This window comes from Primulina eburnea, chromosome 16, assembly GCF_022965805.1.
Source record: "Primulina eburnea isolate SZY01 chromosome 16, ASM2296580v1, whole genome shotgun sequence".
Classification (NCBI taxonomy): domain Eukaryota; kingdom Viridiplantae; phylum Streptophyta; class Magnoliopsida; order Lamiales; family Gesneriaceae; genus Primulina; species Primulina eburnea.
In genome coordinates this window covers 364,039-382,925 of record NC_133116.1, presented here as the reverse complement: position 1 = coordinate 382,925, position 18,887 = coordinate 364,039, and the positions used below count along the sequence as shown (strand labels likewise).

The following is an 18,887-nucleotide window of genomic DNA, read 5'->3' as shown; positions in this document are numbered from 1 at the left end:
CGACAAAAATCGTGAGGTTGGACAGTGAAACAAATTGAATTATTTACTCTCATATGTTCAATCTTTCGCTTAATATATGAAGCTCTAAGATTTAAAAGTATTTATTGTTAAATCAAACATTTATCATTAAATGTAAAAATAATATGTAAATTTATCAATAATTTTTTTAAATAGTTTTGTCGTGAGATAAGCAATGATAATAATGAAGAAAGGATGGCATGCACTTTAGTATGTCTGAAATTCACATGGGATTACTGTTTGGTTTTTCATGACAGCATGGAATCTCACAGGGGAATCTCTAATCCTAACTGGTGAGTTTCGTACAATCTTTTTTTACATTTTCAGCGATAAAAGGAGTCAACCAATATGAAATACATTTGGTTTTCTTCTCAATCGATGCATGTAACACTTTATTTAAAGTATTATTATTGTTATTATTATTATGATTATTATAATGAAAGTGCTAACTGTTGAGTTCCATGTAATAACTTGGTTTGCTGCCTAAACTATTTGCTCGCAGAGTGCATAACCAATTATTAACCGAAAGCAATCACATATGGGGAAACAGTAATTAATCAAATTTAGGATGTGTTGGGTATTACAACAAAAACATTGATTTTACCACTATTGATTTTTGGTAAGTTATCACGCTTTTAAATATATCTTTTTGTTAAATTAAATGTAGACATATATATATATATATATATATATATATATATATATATATATATATATATGTGTGTGTGTGTGTGTGTGTGTGGATATTTTTTCATTTATTCCCACGTTATTTAATTTACTGTATTTGACTTTTATATACAGATAATATTACTTTTCTAACTTTTGTGCTTATAAAATATAATATTACACCAATTACTAAGAAAAAAACATTTTACTTGCTAAACGGCAGACGATAAACTCTGGTTCTCAAAATGCACACGAGTAAACACCTAACCTCGATCGATCTCAATTTTTTTTTAAAGGATATTAATTATAATAATATTAGAAACCAAATATATTTTATGCATTTATTTATATATTCAAAAAATAAAAAAATTCATAAAATACTCGGAACTGCCAAATGTAAATTATAAAAAAGTACCTTAAACTCGACTGGAAGTAAAAAGATGCAAAGAAATAATCATGCAAAAAACCTTCCAATGTGTAAAAAATAATTAATAAAAAATTATAGTCAATAGTTGTTTTAACAATCTTTTATTTAATCAATGATATTTAATTTATTAGGTGCTATCTGTAACCTTGTCCTATTCCTATATGCATTATTTTTTAAAGCAAATATCAAGAACAAATGCATCCCAAAAAGATTAAAGAAAACTCATGAAAAATCAAGGAGCATATTTGATCCAATAGTTTTTGTAGCCCCTCGTATTTTACAAGTTACAGACAACAAAATATGGGTTTTGAATTGTGCGCCGGCTCAAAAATTCAGGGGAAATCAGACGACGTCTACCTTAATGACTCGCCTCGAGCGTGGTTCTACTAGCTAGAACTTCTGTCTCCGAAGCTTCAGCGATTGTGTAGAGGGTCTGATTCGTTCGGGACTCTCCTTTTGCTTGAAAAGAAGGCAACAAAAGCGTGCTTTGCATACTGCACTTGTATTTGCTGTTGCCTTCTGCTGTTGAATTTTTCTTGTATCCAGCGGGCACTGTTTCGTTGTTCTCAGCGGCTGAAGTTAACAAGGCTATCGAAAGCAAGAAGACCATAGATTTCTGAAACAAGCCGTACTGATGAATTTGCATGGTGTTTCACTAGAAATAAATTAAAGGAGATGGAAAAGGCCCTTTTTGTATGGAGTTTATTAGGGAAGAAATTGTGGTTGTGGGAATGGGAAAGGCAGCTTTTTTTATTATTATTATTATTATTATTTTGGTGAATTTGATTGAAGACGGAATGGAGTGCCTTGCTTGTTTAAAAAGCCATGGGTCATGACTAGCTAGTAGATCAATTACTACGGTGATTAATTATTAATTCTTAATTAAAAGAAACAGAAACTAATGGAGGAATGCAAAACATGTCAAACTCTAGACCATAGGAACGCCCTTCACCCTATAAAAATGTGTTTTTTTGGAGTGGAAATTTCTGTTAAAATACCAATTATATGAGTATAGGGGCATTCAATTAATTTATTTCTAATCCGAATTATGGGGTTAATAACTATGGTGGATATATATTATGATGTGGTACAGGTTGAGTATATATTTATTCCAGCTATTACCTAGAGGCAGAGTTGCACGCCCTGCAAATTGCAAACAGCACACACCTTATATATATATATATATAACTTTACCATATACATGTATGTTGTGGTTCACGAGACCTTTATACTTTTGAACAATTTAAATCTTTTCACCTCGCTTTCATTCCCCAAAATACGGCCACTCCAACACTGGTTTTAGGGTTTTTTTTTCTTGGTCGCAGTGCTTTTATTCTTTTCTCGTCGAATTTTTGTTTCGCTACTTCTCTGACATGAAAAAAGCAACTGATCATGAACTCATTTTGTTGGGAAAATTGAGAAAGAATAGCAACTGTCACCGCATTAGTCATTTCTTACTTCTTTTTGCACTATAAGTTTACGAGCACCAAAGCTAAAGGGTAACGTGTCTTCTTAATTTCTACTCATTTAATTGACTGATAAACCCGGTTTTTAAAATTTAAAAAAAAATGATATTTAAACCCCACTGATCATATATATATATGAATGTAAAAATAAGAGACTAATTAATTTGCTTACAAACTTGACGTATATTGAAATATAAATTTACTAATTCGTACGTAGTCAGTGTTTTATCGTATTATTATAAGGATTAATGTTTCTGTTTGATCTTATTTAGTATCTCAAATCCACTATTAGTCAATCCTTTTTCGTAATATTCGTACGTGTCCAATTAATTTTTTGACTACCATTATATTTTTTAAAGTATTTATTATTAGAATGAGTTCAATCTATCAACTTTAATGTCATTTTCCCTATTAACTTCGAAAGAAAGTATAATATTCAAATCATACAGTGTATTAATGCAGAGTTGTGCGGGTAAATTTATCGCCTCAGATGCATGCAACAACTTCATTCGCAACGAGGAGCGAGATTTTAGGGGAAGAAATGATCCTAGCTATCATCGAAATTAAAATTAGAGTGTTCGTAACTTTAAAAAACAAATAAACAATACTTAATGATATATGTTGATAAAAAAACATTTGCCAAAAGGTCGGACACGTGTTCCATGAGGTCAGCCCGGACCGAGAAATGACCTAAAAACATGAGCAAGAAGGTTAGATGAGATTCGAAAGGTTTTTCCGACGTAATATATATGTCCGATTAGATAACTGAAAAATATAAAGAAAATGTAGTAGCTAGGTAAGCAATATGAGAGAATCAATAAATAACTTAATCAAACCCAATATTTGTAGGAAATTAATCTCATTTTGTGGGGTATCACTTAATTAAATCATTAGTACATGAGATTATCTATAAGTAGTCCATCTAAATTATGATCTTATGTATGCTCTATTATCCGGGGAAAATTATTACCACTACTTTAGCTTTTCCTATAAAACATCATTATCATATTCATTTAAATAATAATAATACAAAAAAGTTATTATTTGTTTCGGCTAAGGACATTTCAGTCATTTGATCCTATACATTCCGACTATCATCTCAGTGAGCAGGTAAAAATCCTTTCCGAAATCGCGAGTGCCCCATTCTTTCAGTGCACCAACCGGAGGAGAATTGTTTCATGCGGACGACAAATTCGGGAAAATGATCTCCTTGACCTCGGTGGAGCTGAATTACCTCATCTTCCGTTACCTCAACGAATCAGGTATTTTTCTTCCTCACTGTAATTTTTACTTATATATTGGCCTCTTGTTTATCTGTGGTTTGAAATTTTTTTCACGTTAATTCTTTGCTTTCTGTTGTCTATAAGTAGGAAAGGGTACTGGGCTTTCGAATTTTATTCTATTGTTTCCTGAATTTGAAGAAATGGCGAAATATTCCGGTTTTACCTTTTGATTATGAATATAATGCGAGTAAGATTGCCTAGTTTTTTTTAAAACTCCAATTTTTATTTTTATTTTTTACGAAAATGCAAGTGTCAGAGTTTAAATTGATTGAATTTACCAGGCTCCTGCGAGTTAATTCTTTGTTATGCACTTGTTTTGCCATCCTCGCTAATGTTGGAGATTTCATGTTTCTCTTGCTGGAATTGATGGAAATGGGCATTGATTAGAATTGTGACTCGCTCTTGAAAAAAAATTTGAATGATATAAGAAAATTGGCAAGTTGGAAAAAAGGATTCCTATCGAGGGGAGGCCGAACCATTTTGATTAAAACTGTTCTTTGTGCACTACCATCTGATATAAGAAAAAGTATATTAGCTTTCATGCTATAAGCTCAATCTAATGTGAGCAAAAATGTATATTGTATATCGTCGGAAAGAAATGACAGGTACAACCTATTTATACAATAAGAATGAAAGCGTGTGCGTGTTTCTAACTATCACTTATTAATATCTAATACTCCCCCCTCAAGGTGAGGAATGAATATTGTTAATTCCCATCTTGAAGAGCAAAAAACGAAACTGAGCATGTAGAATAGGCTTAGTAAAGAGGTCTGCGAGTTGTAACTTCGAGGAAACGTGCCAAAGCTTGATTATCCCAGCTTGAACCTTTTCACGAACTAAGTGGCAGTCAATCTCTATATGTTTAGTTCGTTCATGGAATACCGGGTTCGATGCAATGTGCACTGCTGCCTTATTATCACAAAATAGAGCAGCTGGTTCACGGAGTTGGACATGCAAATCCTTAAGAAGTGAAGACAGCCAGATAATTTCACAGGTAGCATCGGCCATAGCCCTATATTCAGCTTCCGCAGAAGACTTAGATATTGTCTGCTGTTTCTTCGATTTCCAAGAAATCAGTGATTCCCCAAGCAGAATGCAAAAACCAGTGACTGATCTTCGTGTGTCAGGACATGAAGCCCAATCTGAATCTGAAAAACAACTCAACCTTAGATCGGATGCTGACCCATAAAATAATCCTTGACCCACAGTACCTTTGATGTACTTAAGTACTGAATGGGCAGCCTGCATATGAGCAACTCTTGGCTTGGACACATACTGACTTAATTTGTTCACCGAGTAAGATAAATCCGGGCGTGTGATGGTGAGATATAGAAGTCTTCCTATCACCCTTCGATACTCAGATGGATCAGCAAGTAACTCACTATCATCTTGATTAATTTTTGATCCAAAGTCCATGGGAGTTGTGCGCGGCTTACACCCAAGTAGTCCCGCATCATTGATTATTTGGAGAGCATAGTGTCGTTGGCATATTGAGATACCTCGAGATGACCTTGCAACTTCAATTCCAAGAAAATATCTCAACTCCCCCAAGTCTTTCAACTTAAATTGCTTATGTAAGAGGCTCTTCACATTGGCAGCTTCATTGTGGTTATTAGTGGCAATGACAATGTCATCAACATACACTAATAAAGCCAAAAACATTCTGTCATTAGCTCGAATAAACAAGGAGCTATCCGCAGAAGATTGAACAAAACCCATTTTGACCAATGTAGAAGAGAACTTTGCAAACCATTGCCTCGGAGCTTGCTTAAGTCCATACAACGATTTATGCAACTTACACGCTGCATTAGGTGGTAAAGACTCCCCTTGGCGTTGAAAACCAGGAGGCAACGCCATATATACCTCTTCATCGAGATCACCATGCAAAAAAACGTTATTGACATCGAGTTGCATAAGGGACCAGACGTGAATAGCTGCAAGGGCAAGAAGAGTTTTGACAGAAGATAACTTTGCAACAGGGGAAAATGTTTCAAAGTAATCAATACCCTCTTGTTGAGTGTATCCCTTGGCAACCAACCGAGCTTTATATCTTTCTAATGAACCATCAGCCCGAAACTTTGCTTTATACACCCATTTACACCCAACAATGTGTTTATCAGGAGGTAAAGGAACAATAGACCAAGTGCCATTGCTCTCTAATGCTCGAAGTTCTTCATCCATGGCATTTTTCCACTCAGGTTGAACAACAGCTTGGGCAAAGGTTTGAGGCTCAACAATTGAGGAAACATTATTGACAAACATCTGATACGAAGGAGATAACCTACTGAAATTAATAACTGAAGATAGGGGGTGAGCAGTAGAGGAATGAAGGTGAGGGGATTTAACGGCATAACATTGATAATCACGCAAATGAGCTGGTTGCACAGGAATGCGACGAGAACGAACGGCCTGATGATTGGAGGGAAAGTCTAAAGAAGGAGAGGAGTCAGTATGAGCAGGCAGAACAGGATCAGAAAAGATGTCAAGATCAGCTTGAGGGGAAGAACCATCTTTGAAGGGAAAAGTGTTTTCATGAAAGATGACGTCTCTGGAAATGTAGATTTCATTTGTGTCCAAGTTAAGTAGTTTGTAGGCTTTGTAGCCTGGAGGATATCCAAGGAACACAGATTTGATTGCTCTTGGTGAAAATTTGGTTCGACCATGTAAAAGAGTGGAGCCAAAACAAAGACAACCAAACACTTTCATGTGTTGATAAGAAGGCTGCTTTTGATACAGCAATTCAAAAGGAGTTCTATTGGACAACAAGGTGGAAGGAGTTCTATTGATTAGGTAAACAACTGTCATTATGCAGTCACTCCAATATACTAAAGGAATACTGGATTGAAAGGCTAAGGCTCGAGCAACATTAAGTATATGTTGATGTTTTCTTTCCACAACAGAATTTTGTTGTGGTCTCTCAACACAAGAGTGAAAAGCAAGAATGCCTTTGGACTGAAAAAATTCGGAAAAGTTCAATTCAGGGGCATTGTCGGCACGAACCGATTTGATAGACTGGCCAAACTGTGTAAAGATCATAGTATAGAATGCTGGAAAAATTGTTTGCACATCAGACTTAGCCTTTAACATGTATACCCAAGTGAAACGAGAATGATCATCCACAATCGTCAAAAAATATTTATACCCTTCAACACTTATCGGATGAAAAGGACCCCAAACATCAATGTGAACTAAATGAAAAGAACATTCTGAAAGAGAATTATTGGAAGTAAAAGGTAACTTTTTTTGTTTAGAGAGATGGCAAATCGAACAATGATCTAAAGTATCATTTACAGGGTGAAAGTGTAACTCATTGCCTATAACAGATAGCCTAGTGAATGAAGGGTGTCCCATACGATAATGCCAAAGTTCAGACTTAGTTGCAGAAACAGTACAAATACTTGGGAGTTCAAGAACATAGAGATCTCCAATTCTTCTACCCGTCCCAATCATCTTGGCCGTCACGGACTCCTGGATATGACAAAGATTGGAAGAAAAAGTGACTGAATATGACATTTTCTGGGTAAGTGCACTGATGGAAAGTAGATTGAAACGAAATTGAGGAACAAACAGCACATCACTCAAAATCAAATTTGGTGACAGAAATATGCTTCCAATGCAGGTAACAGGGACAGTAGAACCATCAGGTAAAGTGACAAGGGACTCAAATTGTCGGTGTGAGTGAAACAAGGAGAAAGAGCAACAAATATGATGTGTGGCCCCTGTGTCAAGCACCCAACTAGAATTTGAAATAATAGTAGAACTTAGAGATAATGAGTATATACCATGGAAGCATGAAACAGAGGGTTCATGTTGTTGATGAACTTGAGAAGATCCAGTACCATGTTGAAGCTGAGAACTTAAGAGAGCAATGAGATGCTTGACCTGTTCTGAGTTAAATGATGATTCAGCAGTAGAAGAACTCGCATGCGCCATAGCAATGCCTTCTTTATGAGCAATGCCTTCTTTATGTGGTTGCTGTTGTGGTTTATACTTTGGATGTGAAGGAGGATAACCATGCAACTTAAAACATTTATCAGCAGTATGTCCAGGCCATTGACAGTGGGAGCAAAACCTATCCACTTTACCACCTGCAGGCTTGTCATATTTCACATATTTAGAAGCCTTAACAGCAGCCACATTAGGATATAAGCCATTCAAATCTGGTGACAATTTAGAAATGTCATGGTGAATTGAGCGTTGCCGCTCCTCTTGAATGACAATCGAAAATATCTTAGATATTGGTGGAGTAGGATCCATCATCAATATTTGAGCTCGAATCTGAGCATAGGAATCATTTAGACCCATCATAAACTGCATTACACATTCTTGATTTTGATAACTCACCCATTCCTTCATCGATCCGCAGTGACAGACGGAGATGGGTTGAAAATCCCTCAACTCATCCCATAGTGTTTTCAGTCGAGTATAATAAGCACTCACATCCATTGATCCTTGATGTAAACCACCCAGCAGCTTTTTAATTTGGAAAATCCTTGGCGCATTACTTTGATGAAAACGATCTCTAAGATCGATCCAAATCTCATAGGCCGTGGGAATATACATCAAGCTATCACCTATTTCCTTCACAACAGAATTTAAAATCCAGGATATTACCATGCTATTACACCGTATCCATGCGCCATACAGCAAATCGTCTGGAGGTGGCCGCGGAATGGTGCGATCGACAAATCCTAATTTGTTCTTTGCGGTAAGTGCCATAATCATGGCTCTGCTCCAGGTGTTGTAATTTCCACCTGTAAGTGGATGTGAGACTAAATTCAGACCAGGATTATCTCCATTTGAAAGATAAAAGGGGCTACTCGAATCTTCAAAGCTAATTCGACTGCTGGAGGCATGCGAAACCGAATTTGGAGCTGGATTTGCCAGAGGTGGAGTTGGATTTCCTCTCGCCATGGAGAACAGAGAAATCACAAAAAAAATCACGCAAATCGCGAGAAGAGAAATCACGCAGATCGCGTGGAAGAGCTATTGCTCTGATACCATATTAGCTTTCATGCTATAAGCTCAATCTAATGTGAGCAAAAATGTATATTGTATATCGTCGGAAAGAAATGACAGGTACAACCTATTTATACAATAAGAATGAAAGCGTGTGCGTGTTTCTAACTATCACTTATTAATATCTAATAAAGTATCAACTGAATATCGTATGGCTTCGAAAATTTTGGTTCACCATTTTAAAATAATCAACTATTGTTCCTGCCTTCTCCCAAAAGTTTGAGCTTTTGGTACCAGCTGTTTCGATACGACCTCACAGCCAGGGTTCACAAATTTGATACCATAGGTGCCAAATCCGTGTATATTTCTTAAAGTTGGTCTTGGGTGGCCTTTTGTTGCTTTACGCCAGACCAGCTTGTATCCGCACGACTTGGTTTTTAATTCTAGGCTTATATTTTTTTATTTTCGGCTAACTCTTGTAGGACTATGTTAAAATATAGAACTATTTATTGTGTTATCTCCCTTGTGCTCCTGCTTTTGGGACAAGCGTTTTGAACAGTTCTCATCTATCTGCTACCCCAAAAGGGTTGAATAAGAATGATTCTTTGTGATATATTATGAAGGTCACATGTTTATCTTGAAACACAGATAATTTTGTTTATTTGTAATCATCACTGTTTATTAGAACGCTGGAGTTTTGGCAAGAGTTACATAAATGGAAAGTAAAAGTTTTTTTTTTGCTAGATTTGGAGGAAATAGTTGGTGCCCACCAAAATGCAAAGAATTTTTTGTCAATTGTAGATTACTAATATTATTAATGCTTTGGGAGATATGCTATATTGATCCTCGAAATAACGCCAAGAGCTGCTGTTTTGATAATGATAGAGATTGACCCAATATCACCAACTCCGAGCTTGCTAAAGTCCGGAAATTCGAGAATTGTTGGGGAAGCAAAGAAACAGAATAATCAGAAAGGACTTTGGCAACTCCTTTCTCTTCCTTCATTCCCTTCTGTTACAAAGCCACGCAGACTGATTGCAAAGAATTTTTTGTCAATTGTAGATTACTGATATTATTAATGCTTTGGGAGATATGCTATATTGATCCTCGAAATAACGCCAAGAGCTGCTGTTTTGATAATGATAGAGATTGACCCAATATCACCAACTCTGAGCTTGCTAAAGTCCAGAAATTCGAGAATTGTTGGGTAAGCAAAGAAACAGAATAACCAGAAAGGACTTTGGCAACTCCTTTCTCTTCCTTCATTCCCTTCTGTTACAAAGCCACGCAGACTGATATTTAGTCCAGTCAATTATATATCATGTAGCTAGTGGTTGGAGGTCCTCAGGTTTATGCAAGTTATAGACTTGGTTTATTGATCCAATGAATCATAGTCTTGGTCTGTCTTTAATGGAATCGCACAATACTCTTAAATGAGTTATGACATACCTAACAGTTTAGAAAATTGAAGTAGGCTAAATGCATTTGGCCACTTAGTGATTTTTTTTTTTTGATTTTTACATCTTCCACCTTTCTCAAGTTCAGATGGCCACCAGTTCCTTTGAGTTGGTGATGTATTATGTTTGCCCTATTTGTCAGGGTTTGCCCATTCTGCTTTTGCTCTAGGATATGAGGCAGGGATCAACAAGAGTACTATTGATGGAATTCTTGTTCCACCTGGTGCACTTGTTACATTTATTCAGAAAGGAATCCAATATCTTGAACTAGAAGCAAACTTTAGTAATGTAAGCATTCTAAATTGAGGTTGTGCTTTAGAGTACTTTGTTTTGTACTTTTGAAAATGTTTAACTGATAGATAGTTGATGCAACCCAGGATGATTTAGATACAGAGGAAGATTTTCAGTTCCTAAACCCTCTAGATCTTATAACCAAAGATGTACATGAACTTCAAAAGATCGTGAAAGAGAAGAAAGAAGCCAAGCGGAAAGAAAAGTCCAAGGGAAAGGAGAAAGATAATATTGAAAATGGGCGGGAGCATGGCCATGGGATTCTGATGGAAAAAGAAAAGGAGCTTGCTAAAGAAAAGGATAATGACAAACAACCAAGGGAGAAAGAGAAGATAGAGAAAGAAAAGGAGAAAGCAACAGGTAAAGATAAGGAAAAGTCATTGGAGGGTGCCGGTGTCGCAAATCCTTCAGGAGATGAGGTTAACGGCAGACTTGAGGAGGTTGCAACTGATATAGGTAATATATGGTCGTATTATGTTTTACTTGCTACATATGTGGTCATTTGTGCTGAAGATGGCTCTATATTCTTCATGCTAAACTGGAAAAATCACATGTTCATAATATAGTGCTTTTTCTCTTGCTTAAAATAATGATTTGTTGAAATAGACTTACTCAATGTGTTCATTGATGGTAAAATAGGTCCAGAACCCATGGATATTTGCACGAGTGTAGATTCCTTATCCTACGAAATATCGAGCAGTGATCTCACTGTTCTGCAAGGCCATACTTCCGAGGTTCATATATCATAAATCTTCATCAATCATCGGTTAATATTATGGTCTGCAGTTGATTGCAGATGAATTTGACGGAGTATCTTGTTTTTCCTGTGCTGTGTTGCTAATGCACTTGTTTGTTTCACAGGTTTTTGCGTGTGCATGGAACCCAGTTGGTTCATTTCTTGCTTCAGGGTGAGCAAGACAACTAAGTATTACTTATTTGAAGAATGATTATGTATAGTTTCTGTTTTTCCTATGAATTTATTTCCTGTGGATCCAATGTCGGCAAAGAATGACAAGGCATTTAATGCATTGTCATTTAGTTAGTCAACAAATGGTCAGGTAGCATTCAGTGGGAATAGTAAGCGGTAGCAGAATTTGAAGATGAAAAACACGGTTGGCAGAATTGACGAAATGATTCAGACGGTATGCGTCTTCACACGGACAAGGGGCTCTATAAACCCTTCATTCTGAAATATCCCTTCTTCGAGTTTTCTCTAATCTTATAGCATTTAAGTGCTTAGTTCTATAATATTTGTGAGGTGTTTGTTCTTCTGTATTAAGAGAGTGCGTGTTCTCTTTGGAAACACAGTGAGTGAGTTGTACACCATAAAAATATTAAATTAGAATTCTTTTCATTTTGCCCATAGTTTTTACTCTAAAATAATTTTTAGGGGTTTTCCACGTAAATCTTTGTGTCCAATTTATTCTTTATTTTCATTTTTATTATCTCAAATTGCCGCACGTGAGACCAACAAGTGGTATCAGAGTTTTGGTTTAAAATTTCTTAAAATTCTGAGTATGCTCTGTGGTTGCAGCCTAAACTGATCTTCCATATCAGAAAAGTTTTTTTGAGATTTTTTTATTAAGGCGGGATTATTTTGTCCAGTCTACCAAATTGTTGTAGACATAATGACGGGCAAGTATGAGATAACAAAGTTCAATGGAAACATTGGTTCTCTATTTTGGAAGCTTAATATTTTTTTCAACATTATCTATAACAAGTGGTATCAGAGCCTTAATATTTTTTTATTAAGCGGGATTATCTTAAATTTCCGCGCGTGGTACCAACATCTAAGACCTTTTTTTTTTTTTTGTTATAGGTCTGGAGATTCGACAGCTAGGATTTGGACCATTGATGGGCCATCTAGCTCCAATATGCAAAATGGGCATCATAATGTTGTACTGAGGCATTTCAAGGGTAGGACAAACGAGAAAAGCAAGGATGTGACCACACTTGATTGGAATGTGAGTTATTATATTTTGGAAACTTCTTCATATTTTCTCATTGTAAAAATTTCTATATTATGTTCCTTCATTTGTATTTTAACTCAGACAATCACAGGACGTGCCAAATATGTTTTTAGTTTTACATGATTATTTAGTTCCTTCTACTTTGACTATTTTTTATATAGGTTGATGGCACACTACTTGCTACTGGTTCATACGATGGTCAAGCAAGAATATGGAGTAGAGATGGTAAGTGTAATTTATATGGTTGATCTAATATTTGTGCCTCTGTAAAGCTTGTCGTGTGGCGAATGAAACTCAGTTACCTCTGTAAATGATAAGAGTTATTGAAGCAATCAAATCATAATCATAATTTTAATCATAATCTAGGATCATATATGGACTTCAAATTTTCGTTCATGCTTCAAGATGTAAAAAAAGCGCATCCTTTATAAGTTGAAACTGGTTAAAATTATTCCCCCAGTTTTGCCATTACTAAGCACGTTGAGTTTAAGTATTTATGATGACTGTGGTTCACAATGAATGTGGGAGAATCCATGGAGATATGTACTTTTAGAATTATTTAGCATCTCAGTACGATTGCTTTTCATATTTGAATTTATAAAAAGAAATGTGATGCTCTTACTAGAAGAGTATTTCAAGATTTATTGCAAGTGTAAAAGGACTACTTGAACAAAATTGTAATTAATGCAACACTTGTGAAAGCTGAATAAAAGTATGAAGAAAGAGGCAGTTTTCCATATAAGTTAGAATGGATTTTCACAGTTTGACTTGTACTGCTTCATATCCTGTCAGCTCAGAAGCAACACAGAAGGAAATTTATTGGCGGCAACCTTAAAGAGAAACAAAACTATAATATTGCTCTTCATATTCAAATTGATAAGATAATGCCTTGAAACTGTGAGGTACTTCTGATGTGGTGTGGATTATTCAAGATGAATAAATAGGAGTTCATATCATGCTACCATCCTGTTTCCAGCTCATTTATTTACAAAATGTCCAAGTTCTTGGACTTTTGACTTGACTCTTTCCTGTTGGGGAAAAAGCCGGTGAATGATATTGTATCAGAATCTGTGGTTTAAAATAAGCTGCCGGCGGTAAGATGTTAACTTTTTCGTTTGATCATCCACTCTCTCCTTTGGGAGAGGTCTTGGGTTCAACATAGGTTATTGCATCCCGATGCCCACCCAAACCACACCCACCACCACAAGATAAAGAAGGTAGTGGTGGTCAGCGACATGATGGGAATGTTTTGCTACTTCTGAGGAAACGAAGCAGCTGTACTGGCGGGTTTGAATTTCATTGTCAAAATGGGCAAGTAGGATAAAAAGTACCTACCCATTACTCACTTGGGAAAATTGGAAGACAATCAAACAATAATATGGGGAAAATTTTGGGAGTGGATTTTTTTTCCTGCTAATTTCCAATTTCAACTTAAGTAAGCTACAAATCAAGAGTGCAATGACAAATTATTACCGAGTTATATATATTCATCTACAATGCTCTTTATATTGTGAGTGTACAGTGTACTAAGGGTCCACATTAATCTCTAAATGGGCATGACACACTTACATGGTTTGTGTCTAGGGGAGTTGATAAGTACATTAAATAAACATAAAGGGCCTATTTTCTCCTTAAAGTGGAACAAGAAAGGAGATTATCTTCTCAGTGGAAGCGTTGATAAAACTGCAATTGTATGGGATGTCAAGACCGGAGAATGGAAACAACAATTCGAATTTCACTCAGGTTTTCAACTCTTTGTTTCTTCTTAAAGGTTTGTTTTACGCGTGTTGATTTTCCTATGTTTTGTGTTTGGTCACTTCATACAGTTGTTACATGTGTTTAATGTTGTAGCTCCTGCCCTTGATGTTGATTGGCGAAACAACACTTCTTTTGCAACCTGCTCCACTGATAGCATGATATATGTTTGCAAAGTTGGAGAGAACCGACCAATCAAAACTTTCTCTGGCCATCAGGTTTATTTCTGTTTCTACATTATTTCAATATTTTTCCACAATAATGTACCTGAATTTGCACAAAAGGTATCATTTTTCTGCCAGCTTTATAGCTAATCTGAAAATTTTATGTAAGTTGATATTTGTCTCAAAATATCTACGTGCCTCACAAAGTTCTACTATATGCAAAGTTTCACTTTAATATTCACATGTTCTTTTTTAGGGTGAAGTGAATGCTATCAAGTGGGACCCAACAGGCTCCCTACTGGCTTCATGCTCTGATGATTCTACGGCAAAGGTCGGATGCAGTTTATATTTTATGTGATTTGTTATGTATTGTTCCCTCATAATTGCCAAAAAAAGGGCTGTAGAGACTGTATCTTACTAAGCATATTTTCTTCATCCTGTTCATTCTATCTTAATGCTAGTAAACAATGGGGTGACAACTGGCTGATTATAATGCAGATATGGACCATGAAACAGGACTCCTGCTTGCTTGATTTGAAGGAACATGCCAAGGTATGAGTCGTATGACATGAAGCTCGTCCATCGTTTTCTTTGTTCTGTTATCTGTGAATCTGCCTTATGGACATGTAAATATTATTTCATAGGAGATATACACTGTCCGATGGAGTCCAACAGGAGCTGGGACCAACCATCCTAATCGGCAACTAGTGCTAGCCAGGTCAATATTCTTGCCTCTGATGATTGAATGAATACACGATGTTATTTGGTAGTAAGGTTGTATAGTTTATACAATATGAAGATTTTACCGAACCAAGAGTAAAAAAAAGGGATGAAGGTTAAAGGATCACTTTAAGATGAAAGCAAATATTCACCGATGCTGGAGGATAAATGATAGGACATGATTTCAATGGATATTAATAAACTAAGACCATAATCTGGGGTCCTTGTTCGACCGTGGTCACAGACCTCTTGATTCTATAGGATTGTTGGCTCATTTTCCAACATTTAGCCAAACACAATGGCGATTTTTGTGCCATTCTAAGCAATCTGCAAATTATGACCAGTTCGTACATATTTTAATTAACTTCACGCTTTATACAAATTACAGTTCATTTTTGCAATTTTTTCCTATAGACTATTATTTTGTACTCCCTTGCATCTGCAGTGCCTCCTTTGATTCAACAATAAAGCTCTGGGAAGTGGATGTTGGGCGTCTTCTCCACAGCTTAAATGGCCACAGGTACGGCGCCTATATAAATTTGACATAAAACCATGGAAGTGTCTAAATTGAACGTAAAACCATATAAGCGTTGCCTCGTGGTTAATGATCCTATAAAACAAGAACAGGGTTTGACAAAGATTATCATCTACTTACATTCGAACCACGACTTTGCTTTTACTCAGTATGGTCGGATGATTTAAGACTTTAAACCTGATGACAAACTACGAAACCCAAAAAGGAAACACATATTACAGAGTTCTTCTTGTGTTCTGGATTTCATTGAATAGAGTTTGTGTTTAGTTCTACTCACTTTAATATCCACCAATCCGATTACAGGGATCCTGTTTATTCTGTTGCATTTAGCCCGAATGGTGAGTATCTGGCTAGTGGATCATTGGATAAATGCTTGCACATATGGTCTGTGAAGGAAGCCAAGATAGTGAAAACGTTCACCGGGAATGGAGGGATCTTTGAAGTTTGCTGGAACAAGGAGGGTGATAAGATTGCAGCTTGTTTTGCAAACAATGTGGTTTGTGTCTTGGATTTTCGAATGTAGAAATTAGAAGATTATTTTGGTCTAGGTTTTATTGATACCCTTTAGAATGTTGATGAATCTTGAACTAGTTTATTTATTTGTATGAGAAATTCGTTTATTAACAATAAAAAGAAATACTCTTAACATAAAAATTAATATTTTTTCGCGGATGACTCAAATAAGAGATCCGTCTCACAAAATACGACTGTCTCACACAAGTTTTTGTCATTATTCAAATTATTTTTTGCAGTTTATACATGGCTTTTCGAATATATGCTGATTGTTGAATTAATCTTGTAATTCACCAAAGTATAAACATCGTTATACAACAGGTTGGTGGGACATTACATCGTCATGCGTACGTTGGAAACATTATAAAATTCATTTGTTAATAATTTTTCTCAACAACCAATATTTGAAAGTTAGGTTGGGTGGAACCATAGTTGATATAAAGAATGAATCATTTTAATTCTTAATCCATTAACATTCTATTTAAATTGTGCATATTGATTGAAAGTAACTAAATAATTAAAGAAACTCGTAATGGAGAATGTTGTTTCGATTAATACAAGGATTGAGTTGAGTGTGACTAATCGAGAGATCGCAAATTTCTGGAACCAGAGGAGATTGGCAGAGGAAGATCATCTCTGTTCTGCTTTAAAGGCTGCAGCTCGTATACGCACTCGCAATCTCACGGTATACGCTATATATGATCTGAATATGAATACATATAGTTTAAATTTCACTTGTGTGTATATATATATATATATATATATATAAATGTGTAGTATGATGAATACCTACAATTTGAGGAGTCCTTGGAGGAGAAAAGGGAAGTCGAATTCGAAATGGGCACAAAGATTTCGGGTGAAAAATATGAGCATAAAGGGATCCTAAGAGTGGGAATAAAGGACTGGTAAGTTAAGTTAAGATAATTTCTGAGTTTAAATTTCACAAATAAAGTTTGGGAATGTGCAGGTGGACCAAGAGCAAGTACGCATATCTAAACGAACCGGTCACTGAAAACCCGAGATTGCGGTCTAGCACTGCATCAACCTAATTACCGAGTTAAATGATGTTTGATACCTTGTGTTCTTTTTACATTATCAAAGTCATTACTGAAAAAGTGCTTCGTGTATTTAGCTATGTATTGTTGATAAATCTCTATTTGTTTGAGTGGTCTTCCACCTCAGAGAAAACTCACACTCATACATGGATTGCTGCAACTACTTTTCTCTGATAACAAAAAAAGAGTTTTTTTGCTCTAAAAGACTTTATCAAAGAAAAACATTTAAAAGGTGCAACTTTTTTTTTCTCATAACTAAAAATATTTCTACCTTTCCATTTTAAAGAAAAATACACACGAACCCGGTACAAGCGAAAAATAAAAATCCACCCCATTCCAGGTTGTAATAATAATAAAATTAAAAACTCTAAATGTTCTCTTAAACTAGTCAAGTTCCAAAGGTTTGGTTGGCAAAATCACCCATTGGGTTTTCAGAACCTCCATGAGAATACACTAGGGCTGGGCCCTATTAAAACGATAAATATTTGTTGCAGTAGCTCCGAGCATCTCGAAAAGATATCCAAAATATGGGCTTATATGATATGATTTTGGACCAAAAAATAGAATAAACAGTGAATGCAGCTGAAAATTCCAACCTATTTTCATCTTCTATAAAATTTATCATTTGATATTTATGGTTTTGCATTTCGTGTCATGCAAAATATCGAAACGCGTATGTAGCTAGCTATTCAGTTTTTACTTGTATGATCATATATTAGATAATAGCTGTCAACACACACATGTTGCATAGGTTTACCGATAATCATTATATTTCTTATAAAGAAATTCACATTTTATTAATTTTTAACCAAAATTGAATTCACATTGAAAAAAAATATTAAAACAATTGGGAGTTAATAATAAAAAGAAAATATATTATCTTGCACTTGTTTTAACCAGTAGACAAAATAGAGAAATACAATAATTTAGTCTATTCTCAAAAGTACTATTTGCAAGGCGCAAATGATATCAAATCTTAGCTTATCCTTGAAAAAAGATAATTAGACATAAAGCCATTCAGTGGACGACAAGCTTCCGCCACGTTTATAGAGCTAAGACACAAAAGATTCCAATAAAAAAAAAGGTTATTGGAATACAAAAAGGTATATATGCATTATATTTCCTTGTATACAAATGTTTTTCACACTGTATAAATTTATCGAGACAGTTATATAATTTGACTTTACAATTCAATTCCCATCACTAGATTTGAAGCCTTTGGTCAAATTATCCTCCGCCATTTGCGCCACCACGGTCACGACTATTATTGACCTTTCTCGTAATCAAAATAATGTAGCTTTTTCCATCTCAATACTTTGACCTTTGCGTACGTGATGATCTTAATATTAATGAGATAATAATTATTTCCCACTTAACTTAATATATTATATAGTGCATTTCATATATCAATATATTAAAATAGTATTTTTTCTGGGTCTGCTTTGTATTTTGATAGTCTCCCCCATTCTTTATTTTTTCTCGATTTTATAATAAGGTTTAATGTTTCAATTATCTCTAGATTTAATCCATAATTAGATTATCTATATTATTCAATCTATTGATATAATCTCACCGGAAATAATATGCGTTGGCTGTGAAGAAGATTGA

At 35.3% G+C, this 18,887-nt stretch overlaps 1 protein-coding gene and 1 long non-coding RNA gene across 2 annotated transcripts; both read left to right on the top strand.

Moving 5' to 3' along the window:
- Positions 1 to 3,658: 3,658 nt before the first annotated feature.
- Positions 3,659 to 16,365, top strand: LOC140816292 (WD40 repeat-containing protein HOS15-like). The gene is made up of 14 exons (XM_073175457.1): positions 3,659 to 3,839; positions 10,419 to 10,564; positions 10,654 to 11,023; positions 11,207 to 11,301; positions 11,429 to 11,475; positions 12,387 to 12,531; positions 12,699 to 12,762; positions 14,122 to 14,280; positions 14,389 to 14,510; positions 14,713 to 14,787; positions 14,955 to 15,008; positions 15,101 to 15,174; positions 15,622 to 15,696; positions 16,015 to 16,365. Exons 1-14 carry the CDS (start codon positions 3,779 to 3,781, stop codon positions 16,232 to 16,234), a joined length of 1,707 nt encoding a protein of 568 aa, XP_073031558.1. The 5' UTR covers positions 3,659 to 3,778; the 3' UTR covers positions 16,235 to 16,365.
- A 345-nt stretch (positions 16,366 to 16,710) lies between these two features.
- Positions 16,711 to 17,316, top strand: LOC140817415 (uncharacterized). Its single transcript, XR_012114757.1, has 3 exons — positions 16,711 to 16,909; positions 17,002 to 17,129; positions 17,192 to 17,316. It is a non-coding gene; the product is annotated as an uncharacterized lncRNA (long non-coding RNA).
- The last annotated feature ends 1,571 nt before the right edge of the window (positions 17,317 to 18,887 follow it).